Consider the following 16,933-nt stretch of genomic DNA (forward strand, 5'->3'; position numbering starts at 1 on the left):
TCTGTCTAACAGCGGCTGCCAGAACACCAGCAGACAGACAGACAGAGAACTTGGCAAAAACTATAATGATATGGCTCTGAGTAGAGCAGATCTGAGCACCAGCAGTGTTTGCACCTGCACACAGTTTGGCACCAAACCCTTATAGACATTTTTTTTTATTTAGTCATTTGGCAGGCACTCATATGCACTTACAAAATGCACAAACAGCTAAAGGTGCTTGGAAAACATGTACAGTTTTATAACGTGAAAAGCTAGAAGTAAGATGCTGGGATGCAAGTAGCTGTTTAAAAAAAACTGGGTAATAATCAATTAGTTTATTTGTTTGTTTATTTATTTGACTGAGCATAAGGTTAAGTCAGAACCTATTAAAAAAGTATTCACAATCTGCTCATAAAATGCTCTGCTTTGAATCTAGACACAATATCACATAAGCGGGAGTGCTGTTGTGCTGAATATCAGCACAGCCTTTATACAACAGTTCTACAAACACCATTTATTATCAACAGATTATGATTTGTTATCTATTTAACCAGTTATTTTGCTCTGCCAACACATATCCGCCTGCAACAGGTGAAAATAAGTATCAGTTCATATATCATTTTTTAATCATAAAATAACACTTGGAGGTGGTGGACAGTCCTGTAAATCACATTTCCACTTATTCCGCTGTTAACTTCTAGGTTGCAGCTTGAATACCCTATAGCGTTTAATAAAAAGCTAGTGCACTACGTTGGTTTTACAATCACTTGAGGCCACACACCAAGTAATTCCCTTGATCAGAGGGATTTGGGATTATGATTAAGCCTTATGTTAAAAGCTAGTTACAGTAGTTTTATAGTCTATCCATAATCTGAGTAAAACAACACTGACAGTTTAGAGCCAATCTGGAAAGACATAGAAGCAATTACTAAGGAGACAACGTGTTGTTGAAGATGGCATAACGTTATCAGATGTCTTTTCTTGCTCAAAGTGCTTCTGTGGGTTTTGGCAGGTAGCTGCTCTTTCCAGTGATGCGGACTGTACAGAACTACTACTACTACATGTCCCAGTTCTGTTATGCTTTATATCACCGCCCGTGGAATGCCTCTTATCCACTTACTCAGATTACTTAGTCAGAACTAACTTTTGTAAGAAATACATTATATTATAAATTAATATATTTTTATGCAACATAAAATCCATGATTTTAAAACTAAAGTTACATTTTGTTCTACAGACAGAAATGACTGTATGTTGCTATAATTAAAAAAAAACCAAAATATTAAGAAAGATTTCCAGTATCTTTTATAAAGATTCAAGTATTGTTGTTTAAATTTAAATAATATTCCTGATATTTGATAAGTTTGATCATTTTCATAAAATAATTCAGATCATTGGCGGGAATCCTGGCTCCGGAAACGTCCGAGTTACAGTTTTTCTCGATTGGTTTGGCTCATTTCTTAAAACCGAGATGACATTCTCAAAATAACATGGACAAATCTCCAAACCACCTTGCAATTGTTCACAACAGAATGTCATTTCTCATTGGTTTTATCAAATTGCAAATGCTTTAGTACATGTCTCAAGTGACTCTGTGCTTTTTTTCAAATGATTATGTACAAGTAGCTACAGTTAGCACAATGAGCCCACATTTAGCACATTTTCCAAATACTGATCTAAACTGATTAGTTGATTTTTCAGTGAAATGGTTACTCTCTCCAAAACATATCAGCATGGTTTCATTGTGTAAGTCATCATATGCACAATTGTCTGTTCAACTGTCAAAATTAGTCAAGGATATAATACCATGAAAGAATTTCTTGGAACATTTGATAAATTTATGACAGTAATTGACAATCAATCAGGTTGTCTATCATTGTAACACTATTACAGTAAGACATGGTTACCACTTTTTTTTGTTTTGCTTTATCCTTTTTACCTTCAGAATCCAGCTTTGTGTGACTAGAGCATTTTGCCTAGAAATTGTCTTCAGTTTTTCACTCCCTCTTTTTACAGTAGTACTCTTTTTGCAGTATCTGTCTCTACTTGACTGATTAGATTTATTTTTATTCTATTGTAGAGAATAATGGCATTAGAAGGCAACGAAACCCCTCACATCCTAGTGTTCGTTGATGAAGCTGGCTTCAACCTGGCCAAAGGTCGAAGGCGTGGCCACCGAGCCACTGTGGATGTCCCAGGCCAGCGAGGAGCAAATATAACAATGTGTGCCGCTATATCAGAAAGAGGTGTGGCCACACACATTCCCAGTTTAGGGCCCTACAATACACAAAAGCTCCTCAATTTTTTGGACCACCTTTATACTGATCTGATCCCGGAAAATGAGAGAGGTGAAGAAGGACCTCAGCTACCACATTATGTCATTGTGTGGGATAATGTGAACTTCCACCGTGGCTCACAGGATTTACAGAATCCTGTATACGTTTTCTTTTCACAGTATGTTCTCTAATGTTAACATTTCTTTGTACAAATAAAAATGTTTACAGTGTCCTTGAGTATGAGTGGTTTATTGGAGGCTGCTTTTACTGTAAAATCTTTTAGTTTCATTCATAGTTGTATTCTGTTGCTAGACCTGTGCCTCGGTGACAAAACGTCCAAGCATTTTGACTTGCAGTGCTTAAACAATGCCAAAGGTACAATGCATTTTGGGGGCATTGACTATTTATATGAGAAGGATATTTAGTTTTGACACATGGATAAACTGTTTTGGGAGAGATATGAGCTTTTGCAGGGGATCCATGGTGTTGTGCTAAACCATCCAGGTTATTTTGACAAAAGCACTAAATGAATGCACATGTGCCAAGGCAATTGAGAAGGATCTGTGCTATTTTGACTGTACTGACCTTTTATATGGGAAAGGAATCTGCTTTTGAAGCATGGATGAAGAGTTTGGAGAAAGATATTTGATTTTGCTAGTGAGCTATAATGTTGAGCAGAACTGTAAGACTGTTTGGCCAAATGACCTTATGGTTTTGAGAATGTCATCTCGGTTTCAAGAAATGAGCCAAACCAATCGAGAAAAACTGTAAAGCAACATTTTGGGTTGAAGAGAACATATGCCTTGTTATACACACTGTTACATGCAGAGGGCAGCAAAGTGACACAGAGGAAGAGAAACAGGTACAGTAGTGTACAGTATGTTTATGTATATATGTGTGGGTGTGTAAGAGAGAGACAGTGATGTTACCTTTCGTGTTAGTGGCACTTCTATGGGCACAGGCACTAGCTCTGCCAGGAGACAGCCATAAAACGCCACCATGAACATTACAGGGTCGTTGTTGGGAAAAACGAGGGCCACCTGTGCAGAATGGTACATCATGATAAACACATCATAAATCACTACATTCTGCCATTTTAAGGCATTTCAAGTTTAGGTACAGTAAGATGAGAAAGTAGCTCAAATGTAACTGTTTAAACATGTTCTCATGAAAACATAAACTAACATAAATAGCCTCAAGCATATCTAAAACCTCAGCAATTCTGTTTGTTTCACACGGAATGAAACTTTTAAAAGGGAAAGACCTTTAGGTGTAAAAAGATAATTTACTCCCAGATGAAAAGATGTTAAGTTCCTCAGGGCAAACTGTGAAACATGAAAAACTTAACCAACAGAAAACAACAAAGCTCTCTTTACTGAGGAAAGAAAATAAGTAAATGATATTTTTTAGGTAGAGCTACAGTATTTAATTAATGCCACAGACACAAAACAAACTAGCTAGCTAGCAGAAGTTTTAGCTTCTTAGCTAAAGATTTAGTGAAACATCATTTCAAGGACAAATTAGAAGCTAGCACAAGTATGTGTCGTTGACGGGAAAAGAGTTGGTAAAAATAGTTCAAAGGTTACAGCTACAAATAAGCTGGTCAGCTTTAATGTACTCAATGATACCAATATTTCAGGTTTAAGCCCACGTACATGTCTGCCTGTCTTAAAAAAGTAGCTCAGATAATGATAAAGTTTTGACTTAAAATTACTCCAGAGCGTTAAAATAACTTGACCCCTTCAGCGCTGTTATTTCAGTGGTAAAAATATAAAGTAATTTAAGTAAAAAAAAAAAAAAAAGTTTAGCTAATATCTATTGGTGCAGGTATTTGTTTACATTGAGCAAGTAGCTTATTTTAAAGTAGATTATTAAATCCATTACATACAGTAACTCTTCATTACATCGCTTTTACTCAACATTTTTATTTTACTTACGGTGCAGGTTAAACTTCAGGCTAAGTACTGCAAAAGTGATAAATTCTGTCAAGCGGTCACAGTTTGACAAATGAGCAGTAGTTGTCAACTTGCGGTTTCTAATCTGGTACTTAACTTCTCATAACTTCACCTACTCAACATTTTGGATTCATTTATGGCACAGCTTTAACCTCAAAGTTTTATTAAATTCTATAGACATCTAGACAGACAGACAGATATATGAAACATAAATTTAAATAGCAAGTTATATACTGTAGATACAGTTTTATCTATTTAATTTCACCTTTAAACTTTGGCCCATTCCTCATAGAGTCTGACAGTATTCAACTTTGAAGAGACTTTAGCTCTAATTGGTTGATTTTATATATAAGTGTGCCACATAGCATTAGACATCACATAAGCACATCTGTCAGATACAGAAAAACTCAACTTAGCAAATGGAAGTGTGTTGTCTTTTGGACATTTTAGAACACACACAACTAGACTGGAGACTACAAGTTTCTGATAGGTTAGCTTCCTTAGCCTTGTAGCTCATAAAACTCATACTTCAGCCAAATGGCATGTCTAGACTGATCGACTAAGCCAAAGTTTAATTGTATTTTTAGAAAAGCTGTTCCTATAATGAGTGCTCATGGTGATGAATGAGACGTCCCACCCTGTCCCCAGGCCGCAGCAGTGGCTCATTCCTTGAGCTGAGCTTGTTCAGAAGTGTATATGCTAGTTTCTGACTTCGTGTCCATAACTTTCCTGTGATACAAAAATAAATCAATAAATCAGTGAGGCTTTTATATTCTTATGATGATCCAAAATCTTTAATACACCATTATGTAAGATTGTGTACCGTATGTGAGGGTGTAGAGGGGTTTGCCCGTGTTATCTAATGATGTGAGACAGGGGCTTTTAGGATGTGCATTGCCCCATCGTTGCAGAGAGGCCAGGAGTGACGGTGGCCATTTTTTCCCCAAGTCTAACACCTCGTAATGCAGAGGAGACATCTGGACCCCCTCTGGTTTGGGCTGGTTAGGGTCAGGCTGCTGGACTACAGAGAGAGAGAAAGAGAGAGAGAGAAAGAGAGAGAGAGAAGGAGAGAGAGCAGTAATTTATCTCTTCAGTAAGAGCTCTATCCTGGTCAGGGTCACAGTACATCCAGAGACGATAACAGAAATACTGGACAGCAAGTAAGAGCACACCATAGATGGAATACACACACGTAATCATGTATATACTTATTCATTTATGTTAGTGTTACATGAATACACTTTTAATATTGGAAGCTTTGGCATGGTTGAACTACTATTTACAGTCACTGAAGTGCATAGTGAAAAGATGGATGGATCCATTGACAGAAGAATGGACAAAGTAAATTATGGATGAGTGGGTGGATGAATCAAGAGATAGAGTGATGAATCAATGCGTTAGTAGTTACTGTATAAATATAGATGACGGGAATCATTATTAAGCTACAGTAAAGAGAGGTGAAAATTGAGTGTTCAGAATAGAAACAAGGGAAGAAATAGTGGATAGATATATAAAGGATGGATGGATGTTAGATGAATGGATGGATGGATGGATGGATGGATGGATGGATGAAAAATTGGATGGATGGATAGATGGATGGATGGATTAATAGGTTGTTGAGTGTATGATTGAATGGACAGATGAATAAATGGATGGATGATTGGATGACTGAATGGATGGATATATGGGTAGATGAATAACTGGATGTATGGCTAAATTGAATCATAAACTGAGTGTTCTAAATGGGGAAAAATGGTGGATAGATAAATAACAGAATGGATGGATGGATGGATTTAAAAATGTATAGATAAATGGATTGATGAACAGATAAATAATTGTATAGATGGATAAATGTATGCATGTATGGATGAATAAACAGATGAATAACTGGATTGATGCATAAATGCATAATGCAAAATGAGTGGATCGACGGATGTATGGATTGATGGATTTATGGATGGATGGATGGATTGATGGATGAATGGATGGATGGACATCTCCCCATTAGGTTAATTTACAGTAGAAAATCTGTATTTAGTCATAACATTTGATTTGTTTAGAGAATACATGGGTGACTGAATTAACAGTCAGGTTTGGATAGGCAGGTTTGTGTATGAAGTGATGGATGGATTACTGAATTTAATTACTGGATAGTCGGATAAACCAATGGGTGGATAAATATACAGTATAAATACACAGAAATGCGACATTGATCACCATTTAAAGACAAAGTCAGAGGTAAGTATAAAAAAGAGCGACCGAGTGTAACAGAGAGTGAAAGAGAAGACAAGTAAAAGGAAACTGTGGGGGTGGGGGGCGGGGGGTGTTGGGTTGTCAGCCCCTTTGAGCTGTTAACCGTTGTGCTGTTATTTATGTCATCCTAAGAAAAGATTAGATGGCCTATGGCTGTGTATGTGTGTGTGTGTAAACAAACAGTGAAAAATGAAGGTGAATATATAAAGAAAGTGGGAGAGCAGAAGACAACTGATTTATGTCAAATGCCACTAACGTTAAGTAAACTTCACCACACACACACGACCCCATATGTAACTCCAACCATCTTTTTCAAAACACAAGAGCTGATTTGTGTTAATCTGCACAACCAAAACTAGCTGCACCCAGCACACTACTCTATAATATTAATTCTTATACAGGGACTGAGGCTGATCTTAAACGCTATCCAACTAATAGAACAACACAACACTACTGCATTGCTAGGGGAGATGTTGAGACATGTGCTAGCACTTGAATAAAAGTTTCTGGCACCAAAGGTCTGGGGATTAAACTGTTCAATACCTAAAGCTGGTTCCTGCAGTATCCAAAGTGTATTCTCCAGCAGCTTAGGCTTTCCCTCAGTGTCAGTTCTAAACCTCCTACAGCCAAGAGCAAAATTCAATGTGGAGCACTTTTCCTTTTTTTTTTTTTTTCTTCTTCTACACAATACATTTCCTCGCAACCTACCATCCAAGAGCTCCTCGAAATCGTCCAGGAAGAACTCGCGCAGTGGCGGCCGCTTGGGTCTCTTCAGTGTGTTCAAGAGCTGCTGGATTTTAGATGAAACACGACTGTTCACGGGGACACCTTCAGGTTAAAGAGAGAAGGAGACAGAGACAGAGACAGAAAGAGGGATGGAGGAGATAAAAAAAATGGATGGGATGAGGTGAAAACCATGAAGGATGCTTTTACATCATGGCCTTGTAGTTACATCAAGGCAGAATGACCTTAAGAGTCATTCTCATGCTGCAGTTGGTAGACACTGAGCTCCGTCCACTGGAAGCTCTTGCGCTCTCTGATTGGATCAGCTTTGATGAGAGTATGCTGCCTGGCAACAACCTGCTACCAAGTGAACGGGTGAGATTTTTTCATCAGCTGAGAAAGTATCGATATGTCCATTGCATAGGACAACATACATTAAAATAGGCCCGGTGCTAATCATTACATATATTCAATCATTTTGTTATAAAATATATAAATGGAATATTTATTATAGAATAACACACTGTTATAGTGCATAACATTGTAGCCTTGTATTACTATGATATTACTATTGCATATATATATAGTACAGTAAAATACAGATAAAATAAATAATAACAAATTGTACATTGAACACTACGTACATATAATGTTTTGCAATTAATATATCCAGTTACATCCATAAATACTTGGTTTTTATTAAAACTATGTTAAGATTTGAAGTCGAGAACTGTAATTTGACGGTATTTATCTACAAATTGCATGAACGGTACAGGAATTACAGCATGTTCGTTTAACACACGTCTGAGGTCTGGGATCCATAGACATCACCAGATGCTCAATGTTCCTGGGCTGATCTGCCTTCAGTTTTGCCGATTTGATTTTTGATTTGATTCGGGTCATGGACTTGGCCATTGTAAAACATTATACTTCTTTGGATAAAAAAAAAAAAAAAAGGTCTGGGTTAAATTTGAAGTACGCTTGGGTCAACATCCAGCTGCACCGTTAAGTGCCATCCAATGGGTTTTAAAGCATTTAGCTGGATCTAAGGAGATTATTCAGCCCTGTATGCTTTAGAATTCATCCTCCTGCTTTATTCAACACTCACATTATCAGTAAGTAATAGAAATCCAGTTCCGTTGGCAGTCATACACATTACCATGAGATGAAATGAGATCATGGGCAACTCGTTCTCCTCTCCCTACTTATCCCTTCCCATCACTCTGATCCAACCATAGGATGTTGCTCCATAATTTCAGATGTTACATCAGCCCCTCTTGATTGTTGACTTCTAAAAGGTTTCCTGGTCTGGTAAACTGTTTTTTAACCATTTTACATTACGGCATTTGGTGGTGCCCTTATTCAGAGCGACTTACATGTATCTCATTATACACCTAAGGAGTTGAGGATTAAGGGCCGTGCTCAAGTGACTACTTCAGGGTGCTGGAGTTTGAATCTGTGACTTTCCCATCAGTTGTTCAATGCTCTAACCCCTGAGTTACGAGAACCAGAGAAATAGTTCTTCCATAATCGACCACAGTTGTTTAATGTTGTCGTCTGAGCTGCCTAGGGTTCTTGAGCTCACTGAAAAGTTCCTTGTATACATATTTAAAAAAAATCTTTGGGCTTCATATTCAAGATGAAATTTCAAATGCAAATGTAACTTTTTGTGACTTTTTTTTTTATAGGCCTGTTACTTCAGTTTTTGAAATTACTTCCTAATATAAATAATGTTCGATTACTTTTGGACTATTTAAAAACAAGGGATCTCATTAACAAAGTGCTGTAATTCCTCAACCGTTCATTAAATTTGGATGTAAAAATCCTTAACGTAATGCCTGGAAGTCTGAAATTTAAATGTACTATTTTAGCTAAAAATTTTATAAAATTTTTTAAATCATATATTTATAAAACTGACTGTACAGTATGGTAATGATAAAGCAGCGGGTTTTTTTTTTCAGTTTTGTTTTTTACTTCATGTTTGTCATTTTTGTGCTGTATTTAGTATTACAGTACCTTTCTTTATGCGCTTAAAAACACTTTAAGCAAATTATTTATAAAATATACAAGATGAAAAATATTGTACAATAATAATGTTATGTAATATTTATTATAGAATAAATATTGGAAATAAGCTGATGGTTTGACAATGCTTCGGTCACAAAGACACGAATCAAAGACAGAGAAAAAAATGAAACAAATAAAAATGATGAATCATTGAAGACTGCAGTGACAGGATGAATCCACAGATGTGGATGTTTGTGAGTGTGTGTGTGTGTGTGTGTTTGTGGTGTATATATGTGCTGTGAAGTCTATGCATATATTTATAGCGCAGGGTGCAAACAAAACACAGCTGAAGTGTGACCACAGCCTCATAACTTTATGCCCCCCCCCACAACACTCCGTCCGCCCCCTCCAGATTAACACACCGTTAATCTTAAATAAAATGCAAAAGAAAAAAAAAAAAAAGAGCACACCAAGGACAAGGAAGAGATTTGTTTCTCATCAGCTGCCAGGTTTCTCTTCAGTGCTTATATGAAAGCAGCTCTGACAAAGAGCCAACAAAAATTAATCAATGCTCGTACGTACTGTAGTACGGTTATTCTATAATTACACTACAGTAATTAAAAGGAACATTTAATTACTCATTTCAAGTTTATTAAAAGGGTACTATGCATCGGAATGCTTTAAATAAAAGTGGCATGAATAGGGCAAGACATAACCCTAACGGTAACCCTATACAATATACTACATACTCATGTACCTGATGAGCAGTACGGAGTGTGTGAATGTACATAGCATGAAATGAGTCCCTGTTCCTGACAGAGTGTAAGGAGCTTCTTCACCGCGAGTCGATTGGCTGCGATGCGTGTGCGTGTCAGAGGGAGGTGAACGCTGTTGCTGTGGCGATGCAGGGACTCACCGTCAGCCGTGTCCATAGCGCTGCTGGGGTGTGTGTGTGTGTATCCGTGGGGAAGACCTCGCACCGAGGCTACCTGTGAGCGCTCAGACAGCCCTGTAACATCTGGAGGAGCACAGTGGTTGTCTGTATGAGATGAGGAATAGAATTACAACATTGTTCAGTATAAATGAGTAATAAAAAATAAAATGCACCATACATACAAAAAAAACATTTATATTAGAATTAAATTCCTGACATTTAATTCTAATACCCATTTCCTGTCTTGGGTGAGTTAGGATCACTACTTTAAATTTTAAGAACGTGAAATATTATAATACTAGTAGAGAGGAAGATTATTTCAGCTTCCATTACTTTCATCACATTTCCAGTGGGTCAGATGTCTAGTTCGTACAGTATGTGGTAGCATTGCTTTTCAATCGTGGGTCAAACGTTTCAGGTAGCCTTCCACAAGCTTCTTACAATACGTTAATGGATTTTTGCTCATTCCTCCTGACAGAATTTGTTTTGCTCGCACATGCTTTTTCAGTCCTGCTCAGAAATGTTCAATTGGATTGGATTGAGGTCAGGGCCACTCCAATACCTCGACTTTGTTGCCCTTAAGCCATTTGCCACAACTTTAAAAGTATTCTTAGGGTCATTGTCCATTTGAAAGACCCATTTGTAAGCTTTTTCTTTCTTAAGTCTTGAGATGTTGCTTTGATATATCAACACAACCCTCCTTTCTCACAATGCCATCTACTGTATTTTGTCAAGTGCACCAGTTCTTCCTGGAGCAAAGTACAGTACCCCAGACCAAGTTGCAGCCGCCCCAGTGATACGCGGTTGGGTTGGGGGTTTTTGACTTGCAGGCCTGTAACTTTTTCCTCCAGACACCAATGTAGACCAGAGGTAACTCAGTGGTTTAGGCATTGGACTTTGGTTCGAAAGATCCCAGGTTCAAACCCCACAACCACCATGTTGCCACTGTTGGGCCCTTGACAAGGCCCTTAACCCTCAACTGCTCAGATGTGTAATGAGATAAAAATGTAAGTCGCTTTGGGTAAGAGCGTCTGCCAAATGCCTAAATGTAGACTTAAATGATGTTAATTAATCTATTAAAAGCTTTTCTGGAATTTTTCCAACCTGTTTAAAGGTACTGTGGAATTATAAGTGAAATAAGGTACTGTATCAGTAAAAAAAATACTGCAAGACCTAATTACAGTATGTCATGCATAAAGTAAATGTTCTAAACCAACTTGCTAAAACAATTGGTTATTAACATGACATCTCTGACGTGGTTAGAAAATCAGTTTTAAAAAGCCTTTATTTGTCGCATATACATTACTGCACAGTGAAATTCTTTATTCTTTGCATATCACAGCTTCTTGTTAGTACTGTTACTAGGGGTCAGAGAGCAGGATCAGCTATTATACACTCTTAAGGGCCTTGCTCAAGAGCCCAACAGCGGCAAGCAGGCAGAGCTGGGGCTTGAACCGCCTAGTTTCCAGTTAGTAACTCAACACCTTAACGCACTAAGCCGCCACTTTCACATATCCCAGTTAGGAAACTGGGGTCAGAGAGCAGGGTCTCCACACAGCCCCTGGAACAGATAGGGCTTTGCTCAAGGGCTCAACAGTGGCAAACTGGCAAAGCCTGGGATTTAACCCCCATCCTTCTGATCAGAACCCTGGTAACCTACAGCCTTTACTGTTTAAACCACCACTGCCGTGGTTTTAATGATTTTAAACCGAAATTTACGCAAAATTCTGACTTCAAGTGTACAGTTACATTGTATATAATAAAGTAGCAGTGTAAGTCTCTTTCAAAGCATCCAAAAAACAACAACTGTGGAATACTTGAAAGAATTGATGACGTAATTTTCTTATAAAACTGCAAGACTGTTTTCCTAAATGAACTAATGTAGCTTTAACATCAAACTGGGACCATAATAAATATCGACTGGTCTCATACTTACACTACATTTTATAGACAGAAGTAGTATATTTCAATATTTTCAATGACAACTTTGCTTAACATAATGTCTTTACAAGGGTTTACAATAATTTCAACCCTATATACTGTAAATTACATTTAAAAATAAAAAAAGATACCATGTGAGCAATCTTTATTGTGGTCCATAAAGTATAGTCTGTATAATATAGTGTATCATTCGTGTTTTTATTGTACAGCACTTTGCAATATTTTTCACCAGACATACTGAAAATGGTCTAGAATATCATTACATAAGTATATACTGTAGTTTGAAACACAGCTTATAACATAGCTCTATAAATAGAGACTTTAGATGGCTGAAGCTGAAGGCAATGCTGAGTACAAATGTTCAACAATTGATAGCCTTCGTATACAGACCGGAAAAAGGAGTACACGGCTTGTCAAAAGCAGCTGGAACTTTTCAGAGAACTGTCAGGAAGATGTCAAAATGAGGCCTTATTTAAAAAAAAAAACACGGAGGAGGAAAAGAGCTCTCTCTCGGCAGTGAGTGTATTGGAGGTGATAAGTTCCACAGCTTAACGGATAAGTCATCTCAGAGCACTGAGGTACAAGGCAGACACGCACGCCAGAAACATGATTCACCTTTCAGAGTTATTGCCAAGATTGTCTGGTAAACTAAAAGGTCCCCAAATCACACATGAAATGAATGAGGCTCTGTGTGTAAAGATATGCAGACTGTCAGTGGCGAGGAGGTTTACAGATTGTGGATGGTATTAGAGTTGCTGCTTTGATGAAATACTGAGTGTAGAAGTAAAAGAAAGTGACAGTGTATATACAGTACACTGTAGGAGGTATACATGATTGAAGGGAGCTCTTATTGGTGTAGCGTAGAGGAGAAAAGTTGAAGGTATTATTATTGTTATTGGGTATTAGGGGGTATTTAGGGTGTTGGGTTATTAGCAGGGGGTAAAGTGGGATTTGACAGGAAGGTGAACTCTAAAACCGAGTGTAGTGATACAGCGTTGAAAAATGACTCCTTTAGGCAAATGCTCATATGCAGTAATGACACAAACGTGCATGTGATGCCCTTTTTTTATTCTTTTCACTTTTGATAATGTTATATATTACTTTCTGATTTGTTGAGCGATTATCCCTATGGTATGAGCCTGAAGGAAAGCCAAGCTGCAACCAGACTACAACACACCAAAAGTCATTGGCTTAGCATTAGTATGAACAGAGATCATAAACCACAGCACACTAGAATCTTTGGCATAAACTGCCAATCAGATTGATTGATTGATTGATTGATTTAAGGTGCTGTTCCATCCCACTCTAACCCCTGGTTATTATGGATCAATGTTTTCATCACTAAGAGCCTGAGAGTAAACAGGGGTAGCTCAGTGGTTAAGGCATTGGACTACGGTTCGGAAGATCCCAGGTTCAAACCCCACAACCACCAAGTTGCCACTGTTGGGCCCTTGAGCAAGGCCCTTAACCCTGTTAAGAGCGTCTGCCAAATGCCTAAATGTAAACAGTGGCGTATTGGAACGGAAACATCCTCAATCACCGACCAAGAAAAACTTCGAAAATCAACCATCAGCTGGAAAATGTATGTCTTCTGGGATTCTCAAGGACCAGTACTGGAACATTATCAGAAAAAAGGTTAAACAATCAACAGTGCTCATTACAGTGAGACGCTTATTGAAGAGGTGAAGCCTAAACTTCGGATCAAACACAGAGGACTGCTATCCAATGGTGTTATGACCTCTGCATACGTCTGCCTACAATGTAGACACTTTGCTAAAACTTTGCTTTGAGGGGTTGAAGCTTCCTCCCTATAGTCTTGATCTAACTGCATCTGACTTTCACCTGTTTGGTCCTCTAAAAGCCGCCCTATGAAGACGATTCACTTCTGCTAAAGTTGTGAAGACAGTGGTGCATTCTTGGCTTGCAATTGCGGACAATTTTTGACTTACCCTTGATGTAATATTTTTGCTGAATTCCAAGATTTGGAACACACATGTAGTGTAGGAGATTTAAAATGTAGTGTGGAATGGATGGTACGGTATACAGGGTGGTACAAGTATCATGCAAGGCAGGGACATATGGGACACTAGAAGGCATTTGGGGTGTAGTTGATATAATATTTAAGTTATTAAAGGATGCACAAGGTACAACTTGGAATGTTTGTGGCTTCTAGGAGAAAGCAGTTTAAGTACTGACCGAGTTGTGTGTTAGCCATGACATCAGCCAGAACCGTAGCAGCTGTGGCAGAGTTTGAGGCGGAGTTACTGCTGTGTTGGCTCCGCCCACCCGGGTACGATGAAGTGGAGGAGGCGGAGGAGGAAGTGGATGAGCAGTGATGATGGATGACGCGGTTGAACCAGTGCTCCACATTCGGGTTTGGTGCCTGGAACGGTGATGATGACGCCATCCGTCCCTCATCCTCTGACGCTGATGAGGTGTCTGTGAGGAATGTGAGAGATATCATCAGTACACAGAGACACACACACACAAACACACACAAGGAGATAAGATCTGATAAAAAACTGCTAACCTAAATTAGTCCTGGGAATTCCGGTTTATGCATATGTTAATGTAAAACATCAGTGATCAGAGCACTGTACTGGAGTCTCTGACGGCCCATATGGGGCGAGAGATCACCACAAGCTTTAAACAGGGAAAAATATGTCATTTCTATTTTATTTATTTATACATTTTTATTTGTACAGCATTTTTAACAGGCTCCTTGTATGAGTGCTAGTCAGATCTGCAGTGCGGCCGTGATTCACCCAGCACCATCTGTTAGATACAGCAGAATAACACACTGGCTCTTTTTTAATGAACTAACTTTAAACTGACACTTCATTACACCTGTAGAATGTGTGTGCCCCTTGTAACCATTAACCTTTAAACTCAAAGTATTTTAGCCTTTTTTTGGTTTGCTGTTTTTTAATAATCATACACAGGGCCTAGGATTGTGCAGTATAGTGTGACATAACCATTTATTCAGCATAACCTAGGCAATATGAGAAACGAGCAAAAAATGTAATAAGCAGTCACGTCTGTAATAGGCGCAGTGGTAAAGTGCTCGCCCTATCATTCGGAGATCGCGAGTTCGATTCCTGGGAGATGCTGTAACCTCTCGCAGCCGGAGGTCTAGTGAGAGCTGATTGGCCGAGCCCTCTTAGAGGAGGGGGGGGTGAGAGGGTAAAATGGGGTTGGCATTTTTTATGGAGGTTGAAGGAAGTCCCTAGTAATAGTGTGTAAATGTCTACTGAAAGTGTATGTGAAATGTGTATCTGAAAATGTGTAAGTGCGTGGGCGGCCAGGTTGGTTCTGTCTATTAACTGTTCACAAGCTTCTCGTCTTCCGCACTTTGTTGCACATTGGAGCAATATACGGTAGGATAAAGCGTGGCAATCATAATCAGTCTCGTTAATCTCATTAGACAAGCCAGGCGTGAACTTTTTGGAGACGGAAGGATCCATAGTGTAATTTGAGGCAGCTGTAAACAGCGTTATAGAGAAAATGCTTCTGAAGGAAATACACTGCTGGATATTTAACACGCCTTTTACTTGTTAAGGAAGCCCACCGAAAAAAATAAATAAATCACATTAGACCAGATGGCCGTATCTCCCTCAATTTTGCATGCACTCCCACAAAAATGATATCAAGATCTCCTGACATTGGTAAGAAGTGTTTTCGAGTTATGAGGATTTGTTTGGGACCCGTGCCAACCCCCTTTCCTCCTGTGGACCAGTGTGAGACTCATCCCGATGATGAGTTGAAACGGCTTGAAAATTTTAAGTGATTAACCCTTTAGTAAACCAGCACCAAATTCACTCCTTCGAAAATAAATTGGGGTTTACAGTATAGAGACAGCTAGCGAAATATCTGTTCCAAACAATACAAAATAGAAATGGCCTAGCACCAACCGGTCTAAACCGCAACCCCCTCCACTCACTCACAGGAACCCGACAGCCTACAAAGCAGCCCTTTTCACCACTTTGCCCAAAAAGTGATTCCCCTATTTCAAAATTTCTTTTCAGTCATTGTCTCAAGTTTATTTTTACTTGATTTACTATTTTTATATGTACACAAGGATAAAAAGGTAGGCAGCACGGTGGTGTAGCGTTTAGCACTGTGGCCTCGCAGCTCCAGGGCTGAGGGTTCGATTCCCACCTCAGGGTCTGTGTGCATGTCCCCTTCATCCTTGTACACAATTGTCCAAAGGCATGCAGATTAAGGTACTGTAATTGGCGTTCCCAAATTGCCCATTGTGTGTGTGTGTGTGTGTGTGTGTGTGTGTGTGCGTGTGTGTGCGTGTGTGTGCGTGTGTGTGCGTGTGTGTGCGTGCGTGTGTGTGTGTGTGTGTGTGTGTGTGTGTGTGTGTGTGTGTGTGTGTGTGTGTGTGTGCAGTGTTATGGATTGGCACCCTGTCCAGGGTGTACCCTGCTTCTTGTCTAAAATCCCCTGGGAAAGGCTCCAGGAAACACAAACAAAGGAAATTTCCCCTTATAGTGTAGTTAGAGAAATGCTCAAGTTTGCTTCTTATATTAGCACTAATTACAGTGGCTTTATCAGTGATATTTTAAAAAAATATGTGATTTTGTTGTGTAATAAATATACATTAATAAAGTTTATTATATTTATTTAGCTGGTTAATGCTAGACAGTTTTAGCATTAGGATTATTCTTGGGCTGGTTTATTTCTTTCACAAAATAGCATTCAACAACAAAACAAAGATTATAAAATAGAGCTTCTTAACCCATTTAATAATGCCGGGTAAATTCTTATTAGCAAACATTTTTTATTACAGCTCTAAGCTAAAAACAGAGGCATGGAATCGCCCAATGACTCCTGATCTCAATGACAGAAGTCATTCTCCC

At 38.6% G+C, this 16,933-nt stretch overlaps 1 protein-coding gene across 4 annotated transcripts in view; it reads right to left on the bottom strand.

The window, feature by feature from the left end:
• The window catches only part of dip2a (disco-interacting protein 2 homolog A), a 144,569-nt gene that overhangs the window by 42,319 nt on the left and 85,317 nt on the right, over window positions 1-16,933 (bottom strand). For 3 of the 4 annotated variants that reach the window (XR_008360466.1, XM_053496090.1, XM_053496089.1), the window contains exons 5-10: window positions 14,265-14,507; window positions 10,110-10,232; window positions 7,172-7,291; window positions 5,034-5,231; window positions 4,848-4,939; window positions 3,185-3,295 (exon numbers count right to left, since the gene is read on the bottom strand). Coding sequence is in view for 3 of the 4 variants with exons in the window: in XM_053496090.1 (XP_053352065.1) it covers window positions 3,185-3,295; window positions 4,848-4,939; window positions 5,034-5,231; window positions 7,172-7,291; window positions 10,110-10,232; window positions 14,265-14,507 (887 nt within the window). In the remaining variant the exon portion in view is untranslated. The remainder of the gene's footprint in view (window positions 1-3,184; window positions 3,296-4,847; window positions 4,940-5,033; window positions 5,232-7,171; window positions 7,292-10,109; window positions 10,233-14,264; window positions 14,508-16,933) is intronic. The other variant, XM_053496091.1, reaches the window with a different exon arrangement.

Source organism: Clarias gariepinus, chromosome 5 (genome assembly GCF_024256425.1).
Source record: "Clarias gariepinus isolate MV-2021 ecotype Netherlands chromosome 5, CGAR_prim_01v2, whole genome shotgun sequence".
NCBI classification, from domain to species: Eukaryota; Metazoa; Chordata; class Actinopteri; order Siluriformes; family Clariidae; genus Clarias; species Clarias gariepinus.